At 36.6% G+C, this 20,583-nt stretch overlaps 2 protein-coding genes across 5 annotated transcripts in view; one reads left to right on the top strand and one right to left on the bottom strand.

The window, feature by feature from the left end:
• Window positions 1-2,214: 2,214 nt before the first annotated feature.
• On the bottom strand, window positions 2,215-9,865 carry LOC103705603 (uncharacterized). The gene is made up of 9 exons (XM_008789381.6): window positions 9,435-9,865; window positions 8,909-9,102; window positions 6,319-6,497; window positions 4,911-5,195; window positions 4,759-4,817; window positions 4,572-4,608; window positions 4,417-4,488; window positions 3,055-3,379; window positions 2,215-2,807 (listed from the first exon to the last, which is right to left on the bottom strand). Exons 1-9 carry the CDS (start codon window positions 9,565-9,567, stop codon window positions 2,412-2,414), a joined length of 1,680 nt encoding a protein of 559 aa, XP_008787603.3. The 5' UTR covers window positions 9,568-9,865; the 3' UTR covers window positions 2,215-2,411.
• An 8,811-nt stretch (window positions 9,866-18,676) lies between these two features.
• LOC103723479 (uncharacterized) overlaps window positions 18,677-20,583 on the top strand; it is a 50,175-nt gene continuing 48,268 nt past the window's right edge. For 2 of the 4 annotated variants that reach the window (XM_089924633.1, XM_089924635.1), the window contains exon 1: window positions 19,123-19,663. The gene's annotated coding sequence lies outside the window, so the exon portion shown is untranslated. Of the gene's footprint in view, window positions 19,078-19,112; window positions 19,664-20,583 lie in introns of those variants that run through there. The other 2 variants (XM_089924634.1, XM_089924637.1) reach the window with 2 other exon arrangements.

Below are 20,583 nucleotides of genomic sequence, written 5' to 3'. Positions count from 1 at the left end.
AAAAAAGACAGAAACAATAGCATAATTTTAAAATTTTATTTTATTTTTAATTAATATAAATATGATTTTTCTTAACACCATTATAACAACCGTTATATTACGGACATTTATACAATAACAGAGTTTTACGATGATATACATGCAAATATCAATTTTGAAAGGGTATTCATGCAAAATCCGATATTTAAAAGGATATCCATGCAAAAAACCCTATTTTTTTTTTTACAGTTCTAATGGCCTTCATGCAATCAATTTAATAAGTATTATTTGTTTTTTTAAATATTTTAAGACGCGAAGACCGTGCGGATATGTGTTTAGTCCCACATTAGCTATACAATAAGAGAATTCTGAAAATTCATAAAGGACTAAAGAACTTAATTCTGGATCATTATAAATAGTATCAGAACGGAGAGGTTGATGCTTTAGATGAAGCCTCTTTGAGAGAGTTAAAGGCCCACCAAGGAGGTATCTTGCCGTGGAAGAACGGGGAGGTGGTAAGAACGCATGATTGCCTACATCGTCATCAAGTTTTTTGATTAGATTTCCAAATTTAGCTCTCAGCCATCCAAATAGAAACAGGCCAGTCTCTTACAACCAATCGAAATGTCAGTTTCTTCAGTCTTTCTGAGAGCCAGGCGTTTTTTCAGATGCACGGTCCCAAGCTGAAGCACCAGTTCTCATCCAGTGGTCTAATCACCAAAGAGAAGTCCCACTAGCATGCTTGTCTTAGAGTTGCTTTTGATGGTGCCACAGGCAAGGCCACTGACGCAGCCATGAGATCAGAAATAACTCCTACCATGTGCTGCTGTTCATCTACTTCTCGGATTATATCAACCAGAACAAGTGATGACGGGCACTATGGAAACATTTTAAGTTCAGCACAAGCAAAGAAGAGTCAGATATCACGAATATTTGTCCTGCATATTTGTCACAGCAGAAATCACAGCAAACTATCAAAATTGCAGTACTTATCTGAGGAGATGATCTAGAGCTTGCAAATCGCAGCAGCTGGATCAGCCTGGAACTCCCATCAATACGTCAAGAAACAAACGAAAATCAAATGAGGTGGGCACTATAGAATATCAAATGGGGCAGAATTTTTATTTTGCCATGTCTTCTGTTGTCCGTATTTTCAAGATGAAACTCAGAAGTTAAAGAGGGACAAAAACTTTTTTTTTTTTTAAAAAAAAAAGAGCATGCGCTAAAAAAGACCATCTGCGAAGGGAAACCATCCGTATCCTTTTTCTTCTTCATCAAATCTCTATCTATCTTTTTCCTCATCAAGCCATCTCTCCCATCCATGGATTATTCCTTCTCTTTTCGAGTCATTTTCTCCTCCTCGAAATCCCTTAAGATATTTGTACCTAAGGATTCATGAAATCTAAGAAATAGAATATATATAATTTCTTATATTAGACAAAGCTAAAAAATTGTATGCTGGTACAACACCATATTTTAAAAACTATATATTGATTTACCTATAGATGTGCATGAGCTCGCTAGATGACTGATTTGTTTGATGTATTTTACCTGATCATGTAGTATGTACTGATAAAAAATATGTTCTAAAAACTATATATTGATTTATCTTAAAATGTGTATTAAATCACTATTGGATGTATCCAATATATAAAAGAAGCTTCTAATATATGTCAAAAAATCGATGAGTATGTATTACCTCACCATATAGTGTATATTGATGAATATGACATTCTGAAAACTATTTATCAATTTGCCTCGATATATGTAATATATTGCTAGATAGCTAATTTGCTAAATATATATCTTCTGCCCCTATATTACGTACTGGTGAATACCATGTTCTAGAAACTGTATATTAATTTATCTAAATATGTGTATTAGCTTGCTCGATGACTAATTTGTTTGATATGTATTATATAACCATATAATATATACCGGTAATATCAATTTACCTATCTATCTATCTATCTATATATATATATTAGCTTGCTCTATAATTAATTTATTTGATGTATACCACATGATCATATGATACATACCAATAAAAAGCATGTTTTAAAAACGAGAAATAAAAAGGATGCCACGTGAGTTTTTTTTTTAAGATTTTTTTGTAATCACAGAATCCGTAAGATCTCTTTTTTTTTTTAAGATGGGGCAAAAAAAGAGACGCCATCCCATATTTTTTTCTCTAGTGCTCACCCGATATAATTTTTGTACTCAAGAAACAAACCATAGATCAACTTGCCCATTGCTCATTGCTCTCAAACCATCATAAGGAAGCCCAAGGCTACGGTTCCTGCAGATTTAACAGCCGAACATTCACGGCTCTGCATATTCACCCCAAACGATGCTTTTCCCCGCTTGGATTCTCCTGCTAAGCAACTAGGTATTGGGCCTTACATTGATAGGGGGGCAAGCGTATACACGAACTATATAGGTGCTTCTCTGCTTTGCCTAGGAATGTCACTGCCCGCAGCAATCCTCACTTGAGATGGCTTCGCAAACACCTCCTCCCTTTGGGGGCGGTTTGCATAGAATATCCACAGAACGAGGCAGAGCAAGATCCCGGTGGAGATCAAGCCCAGTCCAGCATTAACCAGCCGGAGGTCAAGCTTCAGACGGGGGCAGTAGAGGGTGGTAATGGAGCTGAAAGTCTCACGCACAAACTTGCAGTCTTGAAGGCTGAGCAAAAACGGGGTGTAGTGCTCAAGGGCATAGCTCACATTTACAGCCGCCACCAGCTCGCCGTATATCTTTGTTGTCACCCTGCCAGGAGTGATGCATAGACCTGAATCTGAGACAACACATACGTACTTCTGCCAAACCTGAAATTGTAAAACATGGCAAGTTCAGTACAGGATCGAGCAATAATTATTCATCTTAATGTCAAACTGGTGGCGAAATAATAATAATAAAAAAAAGACACCATGATGGTATCCAAGAGAATTGGCAGATTGAAAGGACAGAAGAACTACTTTCGGCACAGATTAAAATGATGGTTGTTTTCTTTTCTCGTTTTCAATATAAACATTAAACGCAAAAGCATCCTAACAAGGTAATTTCTATACGCACCATTGAAGCATTCACAAATGGCACCTCTTCAGGTTCACATTGTCTGTCATGCAGCTGAGTGTCATAAGGAGAGCAAAGATATGGCATAAGGGGACCAGACTGGTTGTAGAAATAACTATCATCCGGAGATGCGTGATCTGAGTTTGCAATAGATGATATTGCTTTGTTGACTACGTTTACAATCTGGACGATGACTTCTTTACTCTGATGAAGTGTCAGATTTGTCATCTGCTCATCAACGCATGGAAGGATGTTGCTTAGAGCTGTCTCGGCCTGTGGATTGTGAACCCATTCATCCATTGCAGTGCAGGTGTCCCCTACAGCACTGAGACAAACAACATGGTAATTCCTCTTAAGGTGCATGTATATTATCTCGAAGTAATTAAGGAACACATATCAAGCATCTAACCAAAAACTGTGTCCACATTAGCACAAGGAGAGACATGCCAATTCTATTAACAGGACTTGCTGCAGGTGGTGCTAGGAAACTGCAGCCTAATAATGTGCATCACCTTTTTGCCAAGCTTCATGTTTTTTATTATGACACATGTATATGCGCACTGAGCGCACAATATTTGACTAATTGATATTGGCAGCACCCCTCCACATTTCTAAACTTTCCCCTTGATGAGCAAAAGTTTGACATTTAAAAAATGTGGATGATACTTGCCAACGAGGCGCCTTGGAGCGTGCGCACACAACTTGCCACATGCACTTTATGAAAATTATTATAGGTAAAAAGAAATTGATACTGTACATATTATTGACTTCTCTCCCCTTTGTTCCAAACACGGGTTTAGGAAGCAGGGAAGCACATTGACAGTAGATTTGTCAGATTATAAATTTAACCATAGAGGTTTCCCCATGCCGGATGTCAAAATTTTGAAATAAGAAGATTGCTGTTACATGTGCAACTCAATAAGATGATTGGCTGTTACATGTGCAACTCAATATCCAAGCATGTGTAATGCATGCAGGCCATCAACGAATGTGGATTGCCGCAAATTAACCACTTGTGGTCAGATGCATGAATAGTGCCTCAAGGAATGAAGAATGTGATTAGAAAGACTCCGCTATCATCACCTTTTCCCCTCCCTATCAAGGGATAAAAAATGAGCCTCAGTTCCTTGAGAGCATTAGATATGAAATAGTCGGTGAAGCATGCAAGCAAACTCATTTGCATAGCAAAAACAGTATTTGAGCATCAACTATTAAACAGCTAAAATGCAAACAGCATTTCAATTTATGCATATGAAATTATATAATGCTCTATCACACCCACAAGGCATGGGCTTTTTTCTCTGGCTAATATTAAATTTTTGAAAATGAATAAAATGTGAATTCCCATAGTTTGGTTCTTACTTGTCGACGATGACAAAAATTCCACAGAGAATGAAGGTAACTGCTACAAGAAGCCACCCACTCATAATAAAGCTGAAACAACACCACAAATAAAAGCTAGGTCATGAAAAATGCATCAACATCCAGAAATATGCAAAATGCAGGCCAGAACTTACACGTAGGTTGCATTTTTGCACCCAAGAACTGAAAGTACTGCAACAAAAACAAGCCAATATATACATTATGACAGAGAAGCACCAAATCAAAATTACAAGTTACACAAGCATATAGAGATGCAATGAAATTGAAACACTAAATATAAAGAAATATGTGTTTACTTCAAAGGAATATTAGAGTACTTACAAAAACCAAGTATGGCCAAAAATAGCATCCCTGCTGCTAGCACAATTAATGTACTCCTCCTGGCACAAGAGAAAAAGAAGGCAGATATGAAATTTTAACATGTTATAAAAGCAAGATGGATCACACAACCAGCAGAAATTATAGAATCATACATGTCATTAAAAAGTTCTCTTATTTTGCTAGAATTTTCAGTTGTTTTCTCTGATAGCACACTAGCTGCATCATTTAGATCTACAATCAACTGGTCTATTTTTTGCTGGACATCTGATGGCAGATAGAGCTGGTCCACATTAATAGTCTTGGCAAGTGATAGAAAATCTGTGACATTCTTGAGGACCTGGACAGTGAAATCTGATTGATTCACAACAAAGCCCAAAGTATCCAGTCCTTCACCATGGAATTCATCCTGTCCCACTGAGAGAAGAATGCATCCAGTCCTGGTAAAATTAAACACAGAAAAAAATTCAAGCACAAACTAAGTTAGAAGATCAAAGAAATTGGCTTCAACCATTTATATCATACAAAGTTAATATAAAAATAGAAAACTTAAGATTTCAAAAATGCTAAAAAGCGTGGCTCATATTCCATATACAAACTTAATTCAATTTCTGATTATGATTGTCCAGATCTTATCAAAACTTTTTTGTTTAGTTATTTCATGCTCTTTTAGCCTCACCAATATGTTGGGCTCTTCTGATGCTAAATTAAGCATTGGATCTGATATTAGGTTCTGTAGGTAAGGTTGACCTATATTTTTTGAAATTTCTTTTTGTCAAAATGACATTTTGAGATTTTGTAATTAAATAAACTAAGCACAATTTTGATACATTTTATAATTAATAGTATATGCACAACAGAGGCTTTATTGGTTGATCATCACGACTTTTATGGGTGAAAATCAGTACTAACACACAATGTGGGCGGAGCAGAAATAAAGTAAATTTTGACAAAACATGAAACAACAGTAAGGTTATTCCATTGTAACATGGGTGTCCCAGGTTCAAAACATGGAAACAATCTCTGTGTACAAGGGTGTAAGGCTACATACATTTGACCTTCCCGTACCCCATAGTAGTGGGGGCCTCATGCAGGTCCAGTTTACAACAAAGTGAAAATGAGCTTACCCAGGTATGGCAGGGCCAGCAGCCAAGTTGGCTTAGTGACTGCATGAGCCTAGACAGCCCAAGTTGCAACTCTTTAGATAGTTACATCGGGATAGATGCAAAATGCAGGTAAAAAAGAAGAACAGCCAGCCCCAAAATCAATTTGAAAAGATTTTTTTCCCTTTTCCAATTTAGACTGTTTCAAATTAAAGTTTCAGTCAATCATTATATACAGTCATGTATGGCATATAAGTTCAATAAGAATCACAGAAAGATCATCGATAAGATTAGCAAAGAATGAAGAGCAAAACAATGTGACAAGTGCCTTATGACATCTCTGGCTAATATTATAGGCTCCACTGCCATTGGATGTCCAGTAAAATTTTTCGATGATGTGATACATGTGAGAAGAACTTTTGGAATAGAAGTAGATGTTTATAGGGGTTCAGAGAATTACGATGCTGCACATGTGAAGACTGTTAACAATATAAGGCAAATCCATTGTGAGCGGAATGGTTCTCTCTCCTTGATGCCCCTTCTCCACCTACAACAGTGATGTGCACCGAAAGCCAACCCAAAGGAAATGAACCAAAGTAATGCAAGAACGAATCCTGCAGCTCCTGTAAATCCAACAGACTGCAAGAACAATCAAAAGTAAGCAAAAAGAATGGTATCCATCTTCAAACTAAATTTCTGTAAAAATGATTTGAGCTTCAGAGTATCCAGATTGCTTAACACGCAAATTGTGCATGAGCATGGGACACACACGTAAGACGAATGCATACACAGAGAGAGGGGTAGAGAGAGAGAGAGAGAGAGAGAGAGAGAGAGAGGCTAAGCTCTGTAGTATCAAGGTCTCAGTAAAACCAGTGCAATATCAATGTCCCATGTCATGCCAATGATCCACAGCATCTAACACATATAAATCAAAAAACATGTATTCTAGAAGTCACTTAACTATGCATCAAGCGAATGCGAAAAATAAATGGTATAAATAGTGCCAGTATGTTAGAATGCATAATAAGGCATGCAAATTTTAAATCCATTGATTATGTCAAACAGGCCATAAAAATATACTTGAACAAAAATTCATTGGAACTGAGTGCTTATAAACTATAAATCTACCATTGAAAGTGCTCGCATTTCTAGACCATTCATTAATCTATTCCCTGAAATCCTATATGATCTGATTATATGCATGGTTTCAGCTATATCTCTATCACAAGAAATATTTGGACAAGGCATAATGACTGCATGGGAGCATGAGATCAGTGCATGTTATCATATGTAATATGCTAAAGGTATATGTATGTATATTGAATCATGTATACGCTGGCACATATTGAAAAGCTTATGCTTAAACATGAATAGATGGCATGCACATCTTAAGTGGACATGCATATATAAAAATACTGTACACATATATCAAATATCTTACAAAAGCACATATATATACAAACACTTAATGTTTTATACACTTTTTTAAAAAGTGGCAGAACCCCATTCTGATTCTTATTCATGAAATCAAGGATCATCTAAACATAGACTTGAACTTAGCCCCAGCTTATATTGAAATAAGCCAAACATAGACAAAATTGCCTTGACTAAATAAAATAAAAAAACAAAATCAAATGCAAAAAACATATCCCTTAAATATGTGTGTGTGTGTGTGTGTGAGAGAGAGAGAGAGAGAGAGAGAGAGAGAGAGAGAGAGAGAGCGAGCAACCTGATAGAAAGCAATCTGCTAATGAGACCCCAAAACAACTCCACAATCTCAAGAAATTCTCAACTTAATACATACCTAAATAAATATAGCAGTTTTTTAAATGGTAAAAATTAAGATAATGATATTATTGCTTTATCATCTCTTGTAAAGTTAAATGATTATCCAGTTAGTTTTCCTCCCCTTCATTTTTATCATTGTTTACCAGATCATCTAATTTTAAAGAGACAATGGATCTGGTGCATAGATTACTTTTCATTCCTACTAAGTTATGTACATGCAGCCATTTTCAACTTCTCTCATAGTATCTGTAAGACGTCTAATAAATCAAATCTCATATCATCCCTCCCCTCCCTCCCCATCATTTGTTCAAAGTATTGCCTTTCACGCTATAACATCTATCAACAGAGGAAGACTGATGCACATGTTTTGTCGATTCTTACTGTAATTTCCAGACTTAACATTTTTTAAAAACCCAGTTGCTCATGCAATCTAGTTGTCAAGCACAAAAGAAAACGGTCCAATATTTGACTATTCTTGTGGTAATTTCGATGCTTGATGTTCTTTTGATGATTGGCGATCAAAAAACTTCTAGCTTGGAGATTATTGTATGGCACTTTGACATTTTTAACGACCTAGTTATTGAATACAAGAAAACAGACATTACACAAAAAGCAACTTGGCATAGTACCAGCTCACACAATCAACATCAAGCACAAAAGAAATAAGGTCAATGTAGTTTAAACCGAGCGGTTTAACATGAATTATCATGACAATTCATGAAATCCACCGTGCAACTTACATGGAGTGATTATTACTTTTTTTGTCTTGAATAAATGATGTATTTTATTATTTTCGTTCAGTCCATGGCCAGTTAGTGTCATCCACTAAAAACATAGACATAAAATCTGGTGACAGTACTAGCCAACAACCAGGTATGAAGATATTTAACGATCCTTAATGTCCAAAAGCAAGTTCGCTTTCATGACAACAGCAGTGAGCTAGAGCGAGTTTTTAACCTTGTTCCTGCAAAAGCAAGTTCTTGGTTGTTCCTGCAAAGTCAAATGATAACTACAGAGACCTTTCAGTTTTTAACCTTTTTGAATAAGGACTAGTTCGGTATTAAGGAAATGAATGTTCTTGAACAGATAGCAAACACTCCATCACGGAAAGTAACTGTACATACAAATCAAAACTTCGTAATATCAAGACCCAAAATCTACTTTAAATCCTCATAAGAAGTGCAACACTTCCTCTCTGTCTCTCTTGCAATTAAACAGACCATATCAGAAAAGAATCAAAAGAAAGAATTCGGATAACTTACCGCCCAATAGTGCTTGTTGGTAATGTCCCAACCCCCTCGATACAGCCTGAACTTGCGCAGTACATCCGGCCTCCTCGTCCTTTTCTCTGCCAAAACCAGCGGGAATTTTGCATCAGGAGCCGAAGCAGAAGGACCTGATGCCACGGGAGAAAATTTCAAGAGTCCGTTCGCCCATGGCGCCAAATTCTGTCCCCCTTTCATCAAACAAACAAGACAAGAACTTCAAATAAGGAACCGCATGACTAACCACCAAGACCGACTAAAAAAGAAAATAAAGCTCCTCTGAACAAATAAAGACAAGAACATCACTTTGGAACTCCTTAAATCACTAAAATCCTCAACAAAATTCTGAAAAAGAACTGCTCCACTACTGTAAATCCTCTATGGCCGAGCAACACCACCCGTTCCAACTGGGAAGAGTCCCGATTCGGTCGAATTCCAACTCCCCAATCTCGACAAAGAAATCTACCCAGGAAACAAGCTTTGAGCAAAACAAATCAAGAGAAGCAATCACACAACAACCAACCTAGTATAAACCCCCTGGGGACCTCCTCTCCTCCGACGAGAGCTGGAGAACCCTCGGCGACCACCGCCGGAGGGCAGGCCACGATGAGAAGGAAGAAAAAGACGGCGAGCCATCCGGCGGCGGCGATCTCCATCGGCGGCACCTCAGCGCATCAAACGCCACCAAAGGGAGGCCATCAAGAAGAGCAACCTTACGAGAAATTCTAGGGTTTCGTTCCCACTATCCTCGGCTTCGAGGAAGAGATAGCCGGGAGAGCTGCGAAGGGGTATTTATAGCGGGAGCGGCAGAGAGGGAGGTGGTTCACATGGACGGTGAGCAGTGGGATCGCCGGGATGGCGAGGAGGTGGGCCAGGATTTGATAAATGCACTTCTAATATTTTTGTTTATATTATAAACTAATTTTTTCTGGGAATATAAATTCATAGAAAAATATATATTGTGGAAAAGATGGTGTCTATGTATCGCTGCGCGCATCGAAAAGGCGTGACTGAAACGGGGCGGAGCGGCTCCTTTGTCGGATTCGATGAACTTATTTTTTGATTTGAATTGACCCTCCTATTTTAAGGTATATACAGAAATACCACTGAAAGTGGGAACGCAAGAAAGGACTCGAAGAAAACTGGCATCCCATGAAAGCATGATGAATTATTATGATGGAAATTATTTTTATTTTAATTTGTGCAATAAGTTCAGCGCATACTATATTTTATTTTTATTTTTTTCTTAAAAAAAAAAAGGGGAAGGGGGTAGCATCCCCCACTGCCCCCATCCTATCGGGAGAATATTCGATGCGGACAGAAATAATCGTGTATTGGGCACCTCGGCCGGTTTTACTCATATCCTCTCCACCCGTGGGCCCGGCTCGGTTATCCCTCTAGGCTCTGGCACGAATACGACGTGTGAGTACGTCACATCTGTCACCACCGAGGCTGCTAATAGAGCGATACGTCCTTTCAGACCCCGCGTCCGAGCAAAGAGCATCTGGTCTCTATAATTTAATCGACGCCCGTGCGTTTCGAACTCGGAACTACTTGGTTGGAAGTAAAGCTACGCTCCCATTGGGCTACCACCTCGATGGCCAGCACATACTTTATCGGTTAAATGGTTGTTGGCTGTTAAGTGAAGATATAAATGCATACATATACACATACATAAATTTTTGGATGGATGTTATTATTTATAAAATAAATATATCTTCCCATTTCCAAAAAAATTTAAAATAAAATAATACTGTTTTGTTTGGATAGATATAAAAAAGGTAAAATAACGGCTATTATTTGACTAGATGTTTGGCATGGGAATTCTCGCAAATTACGTCATATCTTATTGTGACCTATTTGATTTCATTATCTATATGTAACTATTTTTTTTTTAAGACGAGAGGGCAAGGCCCACTTGCAGAATCTCCAACAATTCTAACCTTTCATAAATATACTCTACTAAATTCTTTATTTTAATTAATAATTAGAATAGAATTATCAGAAATTTACTATATAAAATAAAAAACATATAAGCATGCATACAAAACCGGCATATTTTGGCCTTACTACATAGCATTAACCTAGCAATCCTCATACCTAAATACCGTGCATTGAAGTACATTTATATGGACTTTTGTAAAACAGATTTAGCGTAATAACTTTAATAAATTTATAGTTTTGAAAATTATTAAAAATACATGCATACATCCTAACATATATATCATATCAACATAATATTTTAACATATATTGCATTTTAAGTTTTTCATGAAGTAATATTTTTTAATAAAATAGTTAAAAATTTATTAGAGAATTAAAAGGTAATAAAAGATTAGATACTATTTTATAAACATGTATATTATTCAAATTAATAGTTCAACGATCCTATTTTATATTTAAGTAAAAATCTAATTGTTCATACTTTTATAACAAAACGAATAAAAAAAAAATAAACAAAGAGCCCTCACATACCCTACCAAATAATTGGCTATCGAAGAAACATATGGATTAAAATAAAAAGTATATCTATCTCACATGCTCCAACATTGTCGTAAATTTGAAAAAATTATTGATAGCATCACTTCTAACAACCACGAACCAACACCCATAAATACGGATAAAAAAATAAATAGAAGAAAAAAAATAAAGTAATATATATTTATTTTATGTGTGTTGGTTCACAGTTGAAATGGTCCATCAGTGGATTTGGTCCAACTAAAAACTGGGTTGGAAACTTGGGGAAGGGGGTGGTAAGGCCATGGCTGCAGGGGTAATTAAGGGAACCCATCCGGGGGTCGTTTTGGTCACCGTGGGTTTTCAGCGTCGTTAGCGGTGTGAAAGCGAAACGAATCCGTGAGGCGCGAACGCGTGGGGCCGCGGACTCGTGGCGTTCTTCCCGGGGTTTCGGAGGGCAACGGATGTCGGCGTCCGAGTTTATAGTCTTTGAAATCGCCTCCAAAACCTTTTATTGCAGTGCAATCAAAGCATGGTTTAAGATAATGACTTATATTATTTATAAATAAAGGATGTGACATAACCATTATTATTTGACCGCAATTTCAATATTATAGCCTTTGCATAATTGAAATAATAGTTGTCACTAACTATTCGTATTAGTTGCTTAAAATTCCTACATTTTCAGCTTCCATGCATAAAAATAAATCTTTGAATCAGTTAAGAATTATTTTTAATTATTGAACTGTAAGTTTAATAGATAAAATTATTATTTTTTATTTAGGTACTCAATTCATCGATCTAACGTGATATGCAAGAATTAATGTAACCGACAAGCATAGATGGTATTAGTCGGGGCTCTGCATATTTCTCAACCAATCATCGACTTTCATAACAGAGTTGGTGAACTAAGTGGTGATATGGTAAGTGATTCCTTGCATTTTTATGTCTATTTTTTTATTATTATCATCTTATACTATAACTGTGGATGATTGTTGACTTATAGTAAAAGTTACTTTAGTACATTAGTCTAAGCAAGCTTGATGAATAATAGTCATTATAACTATTGTAATGGTAGGTACCAAGTTGGAAAGGAATCGTTATCATGGGATTTTAATTAGTGTTATTGATTCCTTGGGCTATAAACAATATATGGTACGAGACAGATAACTAAATCACTTCTGAAAGAGGTAGAAAATTTTATCTTTTAATATGATGGGAGGTAGAAAATTTGCTAGCTTATATGGCTAGAGAAATAGAGCTCTTTGAGAAGCTTCTTTTATTTTCTTCTTTGTGAGAGCTTTAACACTTGATTCATTGTTTAATTGTAATTTTACATTTTGTTCTTGCACATTTAGTTTTTTTTTGTTTTTTCCATGCACATAGTTAGGCTAAATTTTGCTCTATGGACTAAATCACATAACCCATGCTTACATTAAATTCGAATGGCCTTACAATTAAGTACTCATACTGTCGGACCTTGCTGCTGAACTAAATTAAATCGGTTCCATATTAAAAGTTGGGCTGGTAACCATAGATCTCAAGTAGTAGGATAACATCTCAAACAAAATAATCACAGAGGGAGTTCCTTGTAAAATTGTTACGAGGAGCAACTAATGAAACACATTACCAGCGACAAGTCACCGCCATCAACATTGACCTTTACCTTGCTAATATCTTGTACCACTTTAAGTTACAACTGGATTACATGGTAAAGATTCCAGCAGTCAACAAAGTTTGGTATAAGTATATACGTTCAAATATACAAACGTGTGCATGGTGAAAAAGTTAAAATTATTTTCTAGAAATAGTGAAAATTGACGATGTTGAAGGCATCCAATCCCGATGATATTCAATCTTGCACCATTATAATTTTCACTAGAAACCATATAATGATTTTTTTTTCGTAACAAATATTTTACAACTAATATTTGCTACATGCAATGTATGTGAGTCATGGAACTTACATGGAGAATTTCACTAATAAAATGCACCATATCTCTATGAAATACCTTAGTTGTGCACATTTTCTACAAATATTCTTTATTTTTTTCTCATTTTAGATATATCGTATAGACATTACAAGAAAAAGGAGATTTCTCGACACTTTTTTTCCGACGCTAGAGAGAAGCATTAGAAAATTTTGGCTCAGCGCCAAACTTTGCTGACGCTTCTAAAAAGCGTCCGTAAAGCTTCAAAATCAACGACGCTTAAAAGTGTCGTCTAAAGGTTCTACCTACAACGATGCTTATAAGCGTCGTCGAAGACCAAATCCATTTAAATATCAGCCCCCTCTCAATTGATGCCCTAGTTCTTGTAAACTTCTCCTCTCCTCTCTCCAGCGCCGACATCAATCCATCGCCTCCTAATATCTTCCCTCCCCTGAAACCCTTAAACCATCGCCACTCTCACCACTTCTAATGTGATCTAGGGCAAAGTAGCCATGGCCACTCGAACTCGAATCCTTGAAGATCCCAAGCCCTCCAAGAACAGTACAAATTTTGCTTCTCCTTCTCCTTTTCTTATTTTTTGCCTCGTGCTTTCTCTCAGCAATCTTTTGATCATTATATCATTTTTTCCCCTTTTGCTTTATCTTTTTCTTCTTTTTTTCCTCAGGTAATGGCGAAATATTTCAAGATATACTCTGGAAAGGAAAGGACAAAGGCCGAGTCCTGTGAATCAGATTTTGAATCATCGAGGTATATCGTTTTTCTCCGTCCCTCTTTTCTTCTTTTTTAATTGACCGTCTTATAAGAGTCGTAGCTCTGGTTTCTGCATTTTATTCGCAGGAAGGGTTCAAGAAAGGTCTCGATGGCTGCCTCTCGGTATTTTTTTTTCTTTTCTTTCTTTAATAAAGTTTTATGTGCATGGTTATTGTCCCTTTGCCTTAATTATCACATGTTTTCTTGAAGAAAATCGGTGCCTGGGAGTAAGGCATGTGAAAAGCCTGTTGTGCCAACTGGTCTGAATGGTGGCAAGGTGATTTCGTTGACTTGATCTACGAAATTTTTGGTTCTATCCTTTCTTAGAGTTCTTGATTTCCTTCTTAATTTTGTTTACTGATGCCTAGGTGTTTGTCCCTGTCTTTGGAAAAAAATTCGAAGAGTTGATGTTGCTGGGGCTGATATCGTTGATGCTGAGCCAAACGTCTAGGTGGATCTCTGATATAAGAAGGAATGGGGATACTGAAGAAAATAATTTTTTTAAAAAAATAAAAACTAAAGTGTCGGCTTTTAGCGACGCTTTTAAGCGTTGCTAAAAATTGATCTTTTACGACGCTTTTCAAAAGCGTCGGAAAAATTTTTTTCCACTCAGATATCGCCGACGCTTCTGCGACGCTTTGTTTAGCGTCGACCGAGCTTTAACCAACGCTTATAAGCATCGGTAAAGGTCATAAAAAATGCCGAAAAAGATATATTTTTCTGTAGTGAGATATGTGCGCGCGCGCAGGCATGCATGCACATGCAAACATCATCCTTATCTTCTCCATATTATCGAACCTTTTTCTCTAGAACAAATGAGATCTGCATGTCTTTCTGATCTGAGGTTGAGACTGAAGCAGAATCTTTTTCTCTTTTTTCTTTTTTTGTAAAAGTTATAATTACTAAAACCTAAAGCTTAGGGAAAAATAGATAAATGAGAAATCATGAACTTATAGCTAAACCTAAAGATGGTGAGAGGTTGAGAATAGCAGAAACTAGAAGCATGGCTATGGCAAGAAGGTGCATGCATTTAAAGGATAGGTGTAAAGCAAGCACAAGTTTCATGCCTCAATCAAGGAGGGTGGTCGGCGAGGATGGGTTCTTGTTGTGGCTGCCAAAAGAGCATGGTCATAATGGTCTTGGCATTGGATGATGGTGATAGTGGATGGGGTTAGAAACATTAGTGAAGGATAATACGTACTTCATCTAAGTTTCGAAGATAATATTCATCTTTCAAGAGCTAATGATTGGAATTACTTGCCTTCCAACCAGAACAAACTCGAGAATTATAATGTAGCACACCTTTCAGGGATTATCATGCTGAGTTCCATTCTTTGTTACCGGAATCAACATGTCTTACTAACTTTTGTAATCATTAGAAGAATGAGTGAATGGCCTTAAACTATAAAGCATTAGCAATTGAAGCACATAAACCTAGAAGGGGTGGTCTCCTTGTCCTTTTAGATTTTAATCTAGTTTATATACTTTAAAGCTTGATGATTCCTTGAATCCAAGCTTGAGAGGTAAAGACAGGGAGAAGATACTTGAGTGGCTACAATTAGGTATAATTAGGTCAACCTCCTAAGAACCATTGCAACAACATGGAAGAGGCATGCGCATGACATCCACTACGGATGGTAAAATAATCTGCTCAGAGTGATACCAAATACGTAAAATATCATAAAGAGATCCGACTGGAAATTCTTGGTGCCAATAAATATCACACCTTGGATTCATGTCCATATCACCATGTTTCAACAAAGTGGAGTCAGTCTGGATTCGTTGGCTTAATTAGGAGTTGGTGGCAACTTTGGACTGAAAAGTGAAAACTAAGCACTACAAGACAGAAATGAGAACTAACGAGCAAAATTTAAGAGCAACCCATGTCCCCTCTGCACCAAAAGGTAGGGTTTTATTTATTTATTTTTCTCTCTTCTTTAGGAAGTTGGCCATGCTTACATTGTTGAAAGGTCCACCTTTTGCTTTCACCTTTTATCATCAAATCTTTTGAGTGACCCTATCATGGGCACTGCTATGCTAGGCATGTGCTCATGTGCAGGTAGTGAAGCAAACAAAGTCATGGAGAAATTATGCCCTACACTACGTGCATCAGGATGGTTGTGCACTGGGCCACCTCAGTGATTGGCCTATAAAAGAGGAGATATGGTGATTGGCCTACAAAAGAGGAGATATGGTGATTGGCGTGATGCACAGCCATATTGGTGCACGCGGTGTAGGATATAATTTCTCCCGTGGGTACGTAATGGGGTTAAGATGTGCATACTGCTTATGATCTTAGTCAAGAAAATAAAGATAATAATATATTTAATTTTCAAAAAAGGAATTAAGCTGCTATTCTTTTTTTATGTATTCATTTCCAAATAATACCAACCATAATTGGAAAGAGAGAGGATTGATACCAGTCGACAACTACATTCTTAGAAGGCGTCGGTTTGATGCATAACCGGACGAAATGTTCGAGGATGTGCTTTTGAGGGAAGCTATTCAGGAATAGATCGAATTGTTTTTACTTTAGGAACAAATATCAACTTCTTCCCTTTATTCTTAGTACGAGAATACTCATTGAGAAATATTTCTGATTTAAATCATTCAAACACGGTTTCTAATATTAAACATGATTTTAATTGGAGACTCCATCCTCACCGCTGTTCCCCTCATCTTCTTCAAAGCCATCGGCTACAGCTATGCCCACCACTCTCTCCCCTCTTCCCGGCATTTGCACTCTTCACAAAATTTAGATTTTAAAGGCTTTACCTTTGGACTACATATCCAAAGGTGAGCACACACCATAAGCATTGGTGCCCTTCACGGCCGACCAAACTTTTTTTCCTTGTCTACGGATTTGTGATGCATGGAATTTGTTAGAGGATAACGTGGGTTATGTATGTCTTCAACTAAAGGATGGTCCGTAGCCTACATAAGTGGTTTCTTTTTTAGCTACTGAAATTGTTATTATTGTTGTTGTTGTTCCTGTTGTTGTTATTTTGATAAATTTCCAATACGAGATCATAATAGGGGTTTATTTTATGACATGATCTACAAACGACCTACTGTTAGTAGGTTTGGGTTTCATATAAATCGATTTAGTTCATAAATAGATTAATCTACCAAGATCATTTTATCAAATGGGTCAAATTTAAGTTTAAATCTTTGAGTATTTAACCTATTTTGACCCATTTAATAAGTGAGTCGGATCACGACCAATCCATTTAATTTGTTTAAGACCTTTTTTAGCCTACATAAAACCTATTTAACTCATTTCTGTCTTTTTAATTTGACCCACCTAACCTATTTAGCTTGTTTAATTCGTTAAAAATCCACTCAACTCGTTTAACCCATTTAACCTAATTCAGCCTATTTAGTAAATAGGTTACACCGATTGAGGAGGGTTACTTATTTAATAAATAGGTCAAATTTAGATCTGAATTTTTGACCCATTTAATAAAAATTTAAGTTCGGGTTGATAAATTTTTGACTTAACCTATATCCAACCCAATACATTTAGATTGCCACCCCTAGACCATAGTCAATTAAAAATTTTGATTATATTTTTTCATTCTACATGTGCATTTTTGTGGAGGATAGAAGGGAAAAAAAAAAAATCCATGTATAGGTTATTCTTACGTTCAGATAAAATCCCAGCTGAAATCAACAAAAGGATAAGGAAGCCAACAATACATCTAGCATAAAATTTTATGCTGCAATCCTAATCATCACCTAAATTTGATATGGATTATAGGTTGGGTTTTCTTGTTTTGATAAAAGTAATAGGTCAGTTGTTTATCCATCATCCATCCCTTTCCTTGCACACTCCAGTCTAAGTTGGATTCTCTCAATATTGTAAACTTCTAGATAGTCTAGTTATTTATTGGGATACGTCTCACCCGTCTAAGAGAACTTGCAATTTAAACCTAATGATCAGGTTTGGCAATATTGGCTTGACCCAAATTTTGCCAATCTTGTGTTGGGATTTTCATCCCAACTGGTCAAGGCGGGCCATGAACTTTCAAGCCTTGGTATCTTTTAATCCAACCTATAAATATATTATATTTTATAAATTATATATTATTTAGAGTTGGAAATGGACTAAATAATATTTATTAGAATTTATTTTTATTTTTGAATATTTTTAGCTCAAAATTACAAACTTAAGTAACCAATTAATAACTGTATTCATATATCCATATTCGTTAAAAAAAAAAGAGATATAGATATGAAGACACAACTATATAGTTATATCTGATTATTTTTATTTATAATTCTATTTAATTTTATATACAAGTCATATTATTTTTTAAAAATAAATAAAAATATTCAAATATTATTAACTTGATTTATTTTTAAATTTATAACTATAAAATTTAATTATTTTATTTAAATATTTGTATTTATATTATATTTATTTAAAATAAATATAGATACGTTAACATCTGTGTCCACATTAGTATTTGCCAAAAAAAAAAAAAAAAAACCCGGGAGAATATGGATATACTGATGTTTTCAGCCGTCGTATTATTATATTTGTTATTATTTATGAAATTTAATTTTAAAAATCGAGAAAGGGCATTAGGGATTCGGGAGCTCTTATTTTCCTCCCATTTCCTCCTCTACGAACCGCCCCGGCGACGCCGCCGCCGATCCTCCTCCTCTTCCTCCTTCTCCCCTCTCTCTCTCGCGGCGCCTGACCCCAGCTGGCCTCTCCCTCCCCTTCCACTCCTCTGAGATCCGACGCCGCCTCTCTCCCCGACCGATGACCACCCGTCTCGTTGCCGACCGCTCCCTAGATCCCCCTTCCATCCGGTTCGACGCCATGACCGGCGACCCAAAGCTCCCAATACCGAGGCCCTTAAACCTCCCACCTCCTCTCTGGCCGCCTCGTACCCATTCCCGGCCGGTCGAACTCTCCGACCCCGACGGCCGACATCGATGGCGGAAGAAGAACCAAGCAGTCGAATCGTCCCCAAATCGGACTCCGACGTCACAACGGGTGCGTTCTCTACTTCTCTTTCTCGCACGAGCGACGGACTTAGGCCTGGGCCTGTTCAGTTCTAGACCTTGAAAGATACGGGCCGGGCGGGTCTCAGGATTTCCCGTCCGTAGCCGGGCCGGGCCCGAGGATTTCACGTCCGTAGATGGGCCGGGCCGGGCGGGTCTCAGGATCTCACGTCCTTAGCCAGGCCGGGCCGTCCTCGGTGTTTGGAAATTTTCTGTATATTTTCCCAGTATGCTCGATTCCGAGTCTAACTCGGATTATCTGAAGACCTTTCTTAATTCGGCAAAGGAGAGAGAGAGACTTCTGCTATAAAGAAGAGCAAGCGGAAAAAAAAAACAACGAAAGAGAAGCGAAAAGAAAACTAGAAAAGTTTCAAACAAAGAAGAAGAGAAAAACACAGAGCAAGCAGAGATGGAGGAAGATGAAGGCATTGGAAACGTTGCGCCCGGCCACCACTTCAGGCCTTTTCCCAAGGAGCTGGTGGAATTCTACCTTCGGCCCAGGCTGTTGAACCAACCCCTACCAAACCAGGCTATCAAAGAGTTGAACCTCTACGATTTCCACCCCAGGGATATTTTAGGTTCGTTCTGCACCTTTTCTTCTTAAAGTTTTCTTTTAAAGAAATAGTTATAGTTATGATTATAATTAATTATTCTTGGATAGAATCTTAATAAACTAGTTTGGTCTAAATTTGTTTCTCAACTCTATCTAAAGCATGTAGAACAAAAAACGAAAAAAAGAAATTTTTTTTTTAAGTTCAATTCCTGAAAGCCATTGGTCGTTTTTCTTTTGAAACAGATACTTATTTCTCTCTGTGTTGAAATTTTGAAACTTTATTTCTAAATCGTACGTATTTTGGCTGAGTAATAATTTAGCCTTTGCTGCAAAAGACCGTGATGATTTCAATACGACGATAAAAGAGTATCCAGAAAGAAACGGTTCAGAAGGGTTTTTTTTTTTTTTTTTTTTCAATTACACTACAATAACTTCGTCTAGTTGTGTTGTAGAAGGAAAAAAAAAAAATTCATATAGAACGTAAAACAATTTTCACAAAGAATTTTCCTTTTAAGAGGATTTTTTTTATGTACTCGATTTTTCCAAATCTTGTTTCTGAATTTTATTTTTGGTTTGGAAAGGGATGTTACTACAGGAAAAAAATTACATATTACGTCATGCAATAGTTCAGTCATTAGCAAGTTCTTTCGCCTAAAAAGTAAAGAAAGAAAAATAAAAAGTAAATAACTGATGTAGAGACCATCCTGAAAAGATAAATATTAATTAAATCTTTTTTATTTAATTCTTTCATACGCTTATTTCTAATTATTTTATATATATAAATATTACTGAACCATGATTTTTTTTTTTGTGGAAACCGTTGTGACCTCTATATTTTTGGTATGTTGCAATATAAAATTTTATAATTGTCGTATAAGTATTTCTTGCTATGTTTCACTGAGTTTATATGGCATGCTATTTTTTTTTCAAAACTAAAAAAATAAA

The sequence above is a fragment of the Phoenix dactylifera genome, chromosome 1 (assembly GCF_051530095.1).
Source record: "Phoenix dactylifera cultivar Ajwa chromosome 1, Ajwa_hap1_PhDact_Kaust_v1.1, whole genome shotgun sequence".
Classification (NCBI taxonomy): Eukaryota; Viridiplantae; Streptophyta; class Magnoliopsida; order Arecales; family Arecaceae; genus Phoenix; species Phoenix dactylifera.
This window is presented reverse-complemented; position numbering and strand designations above follow the sequence as displayed.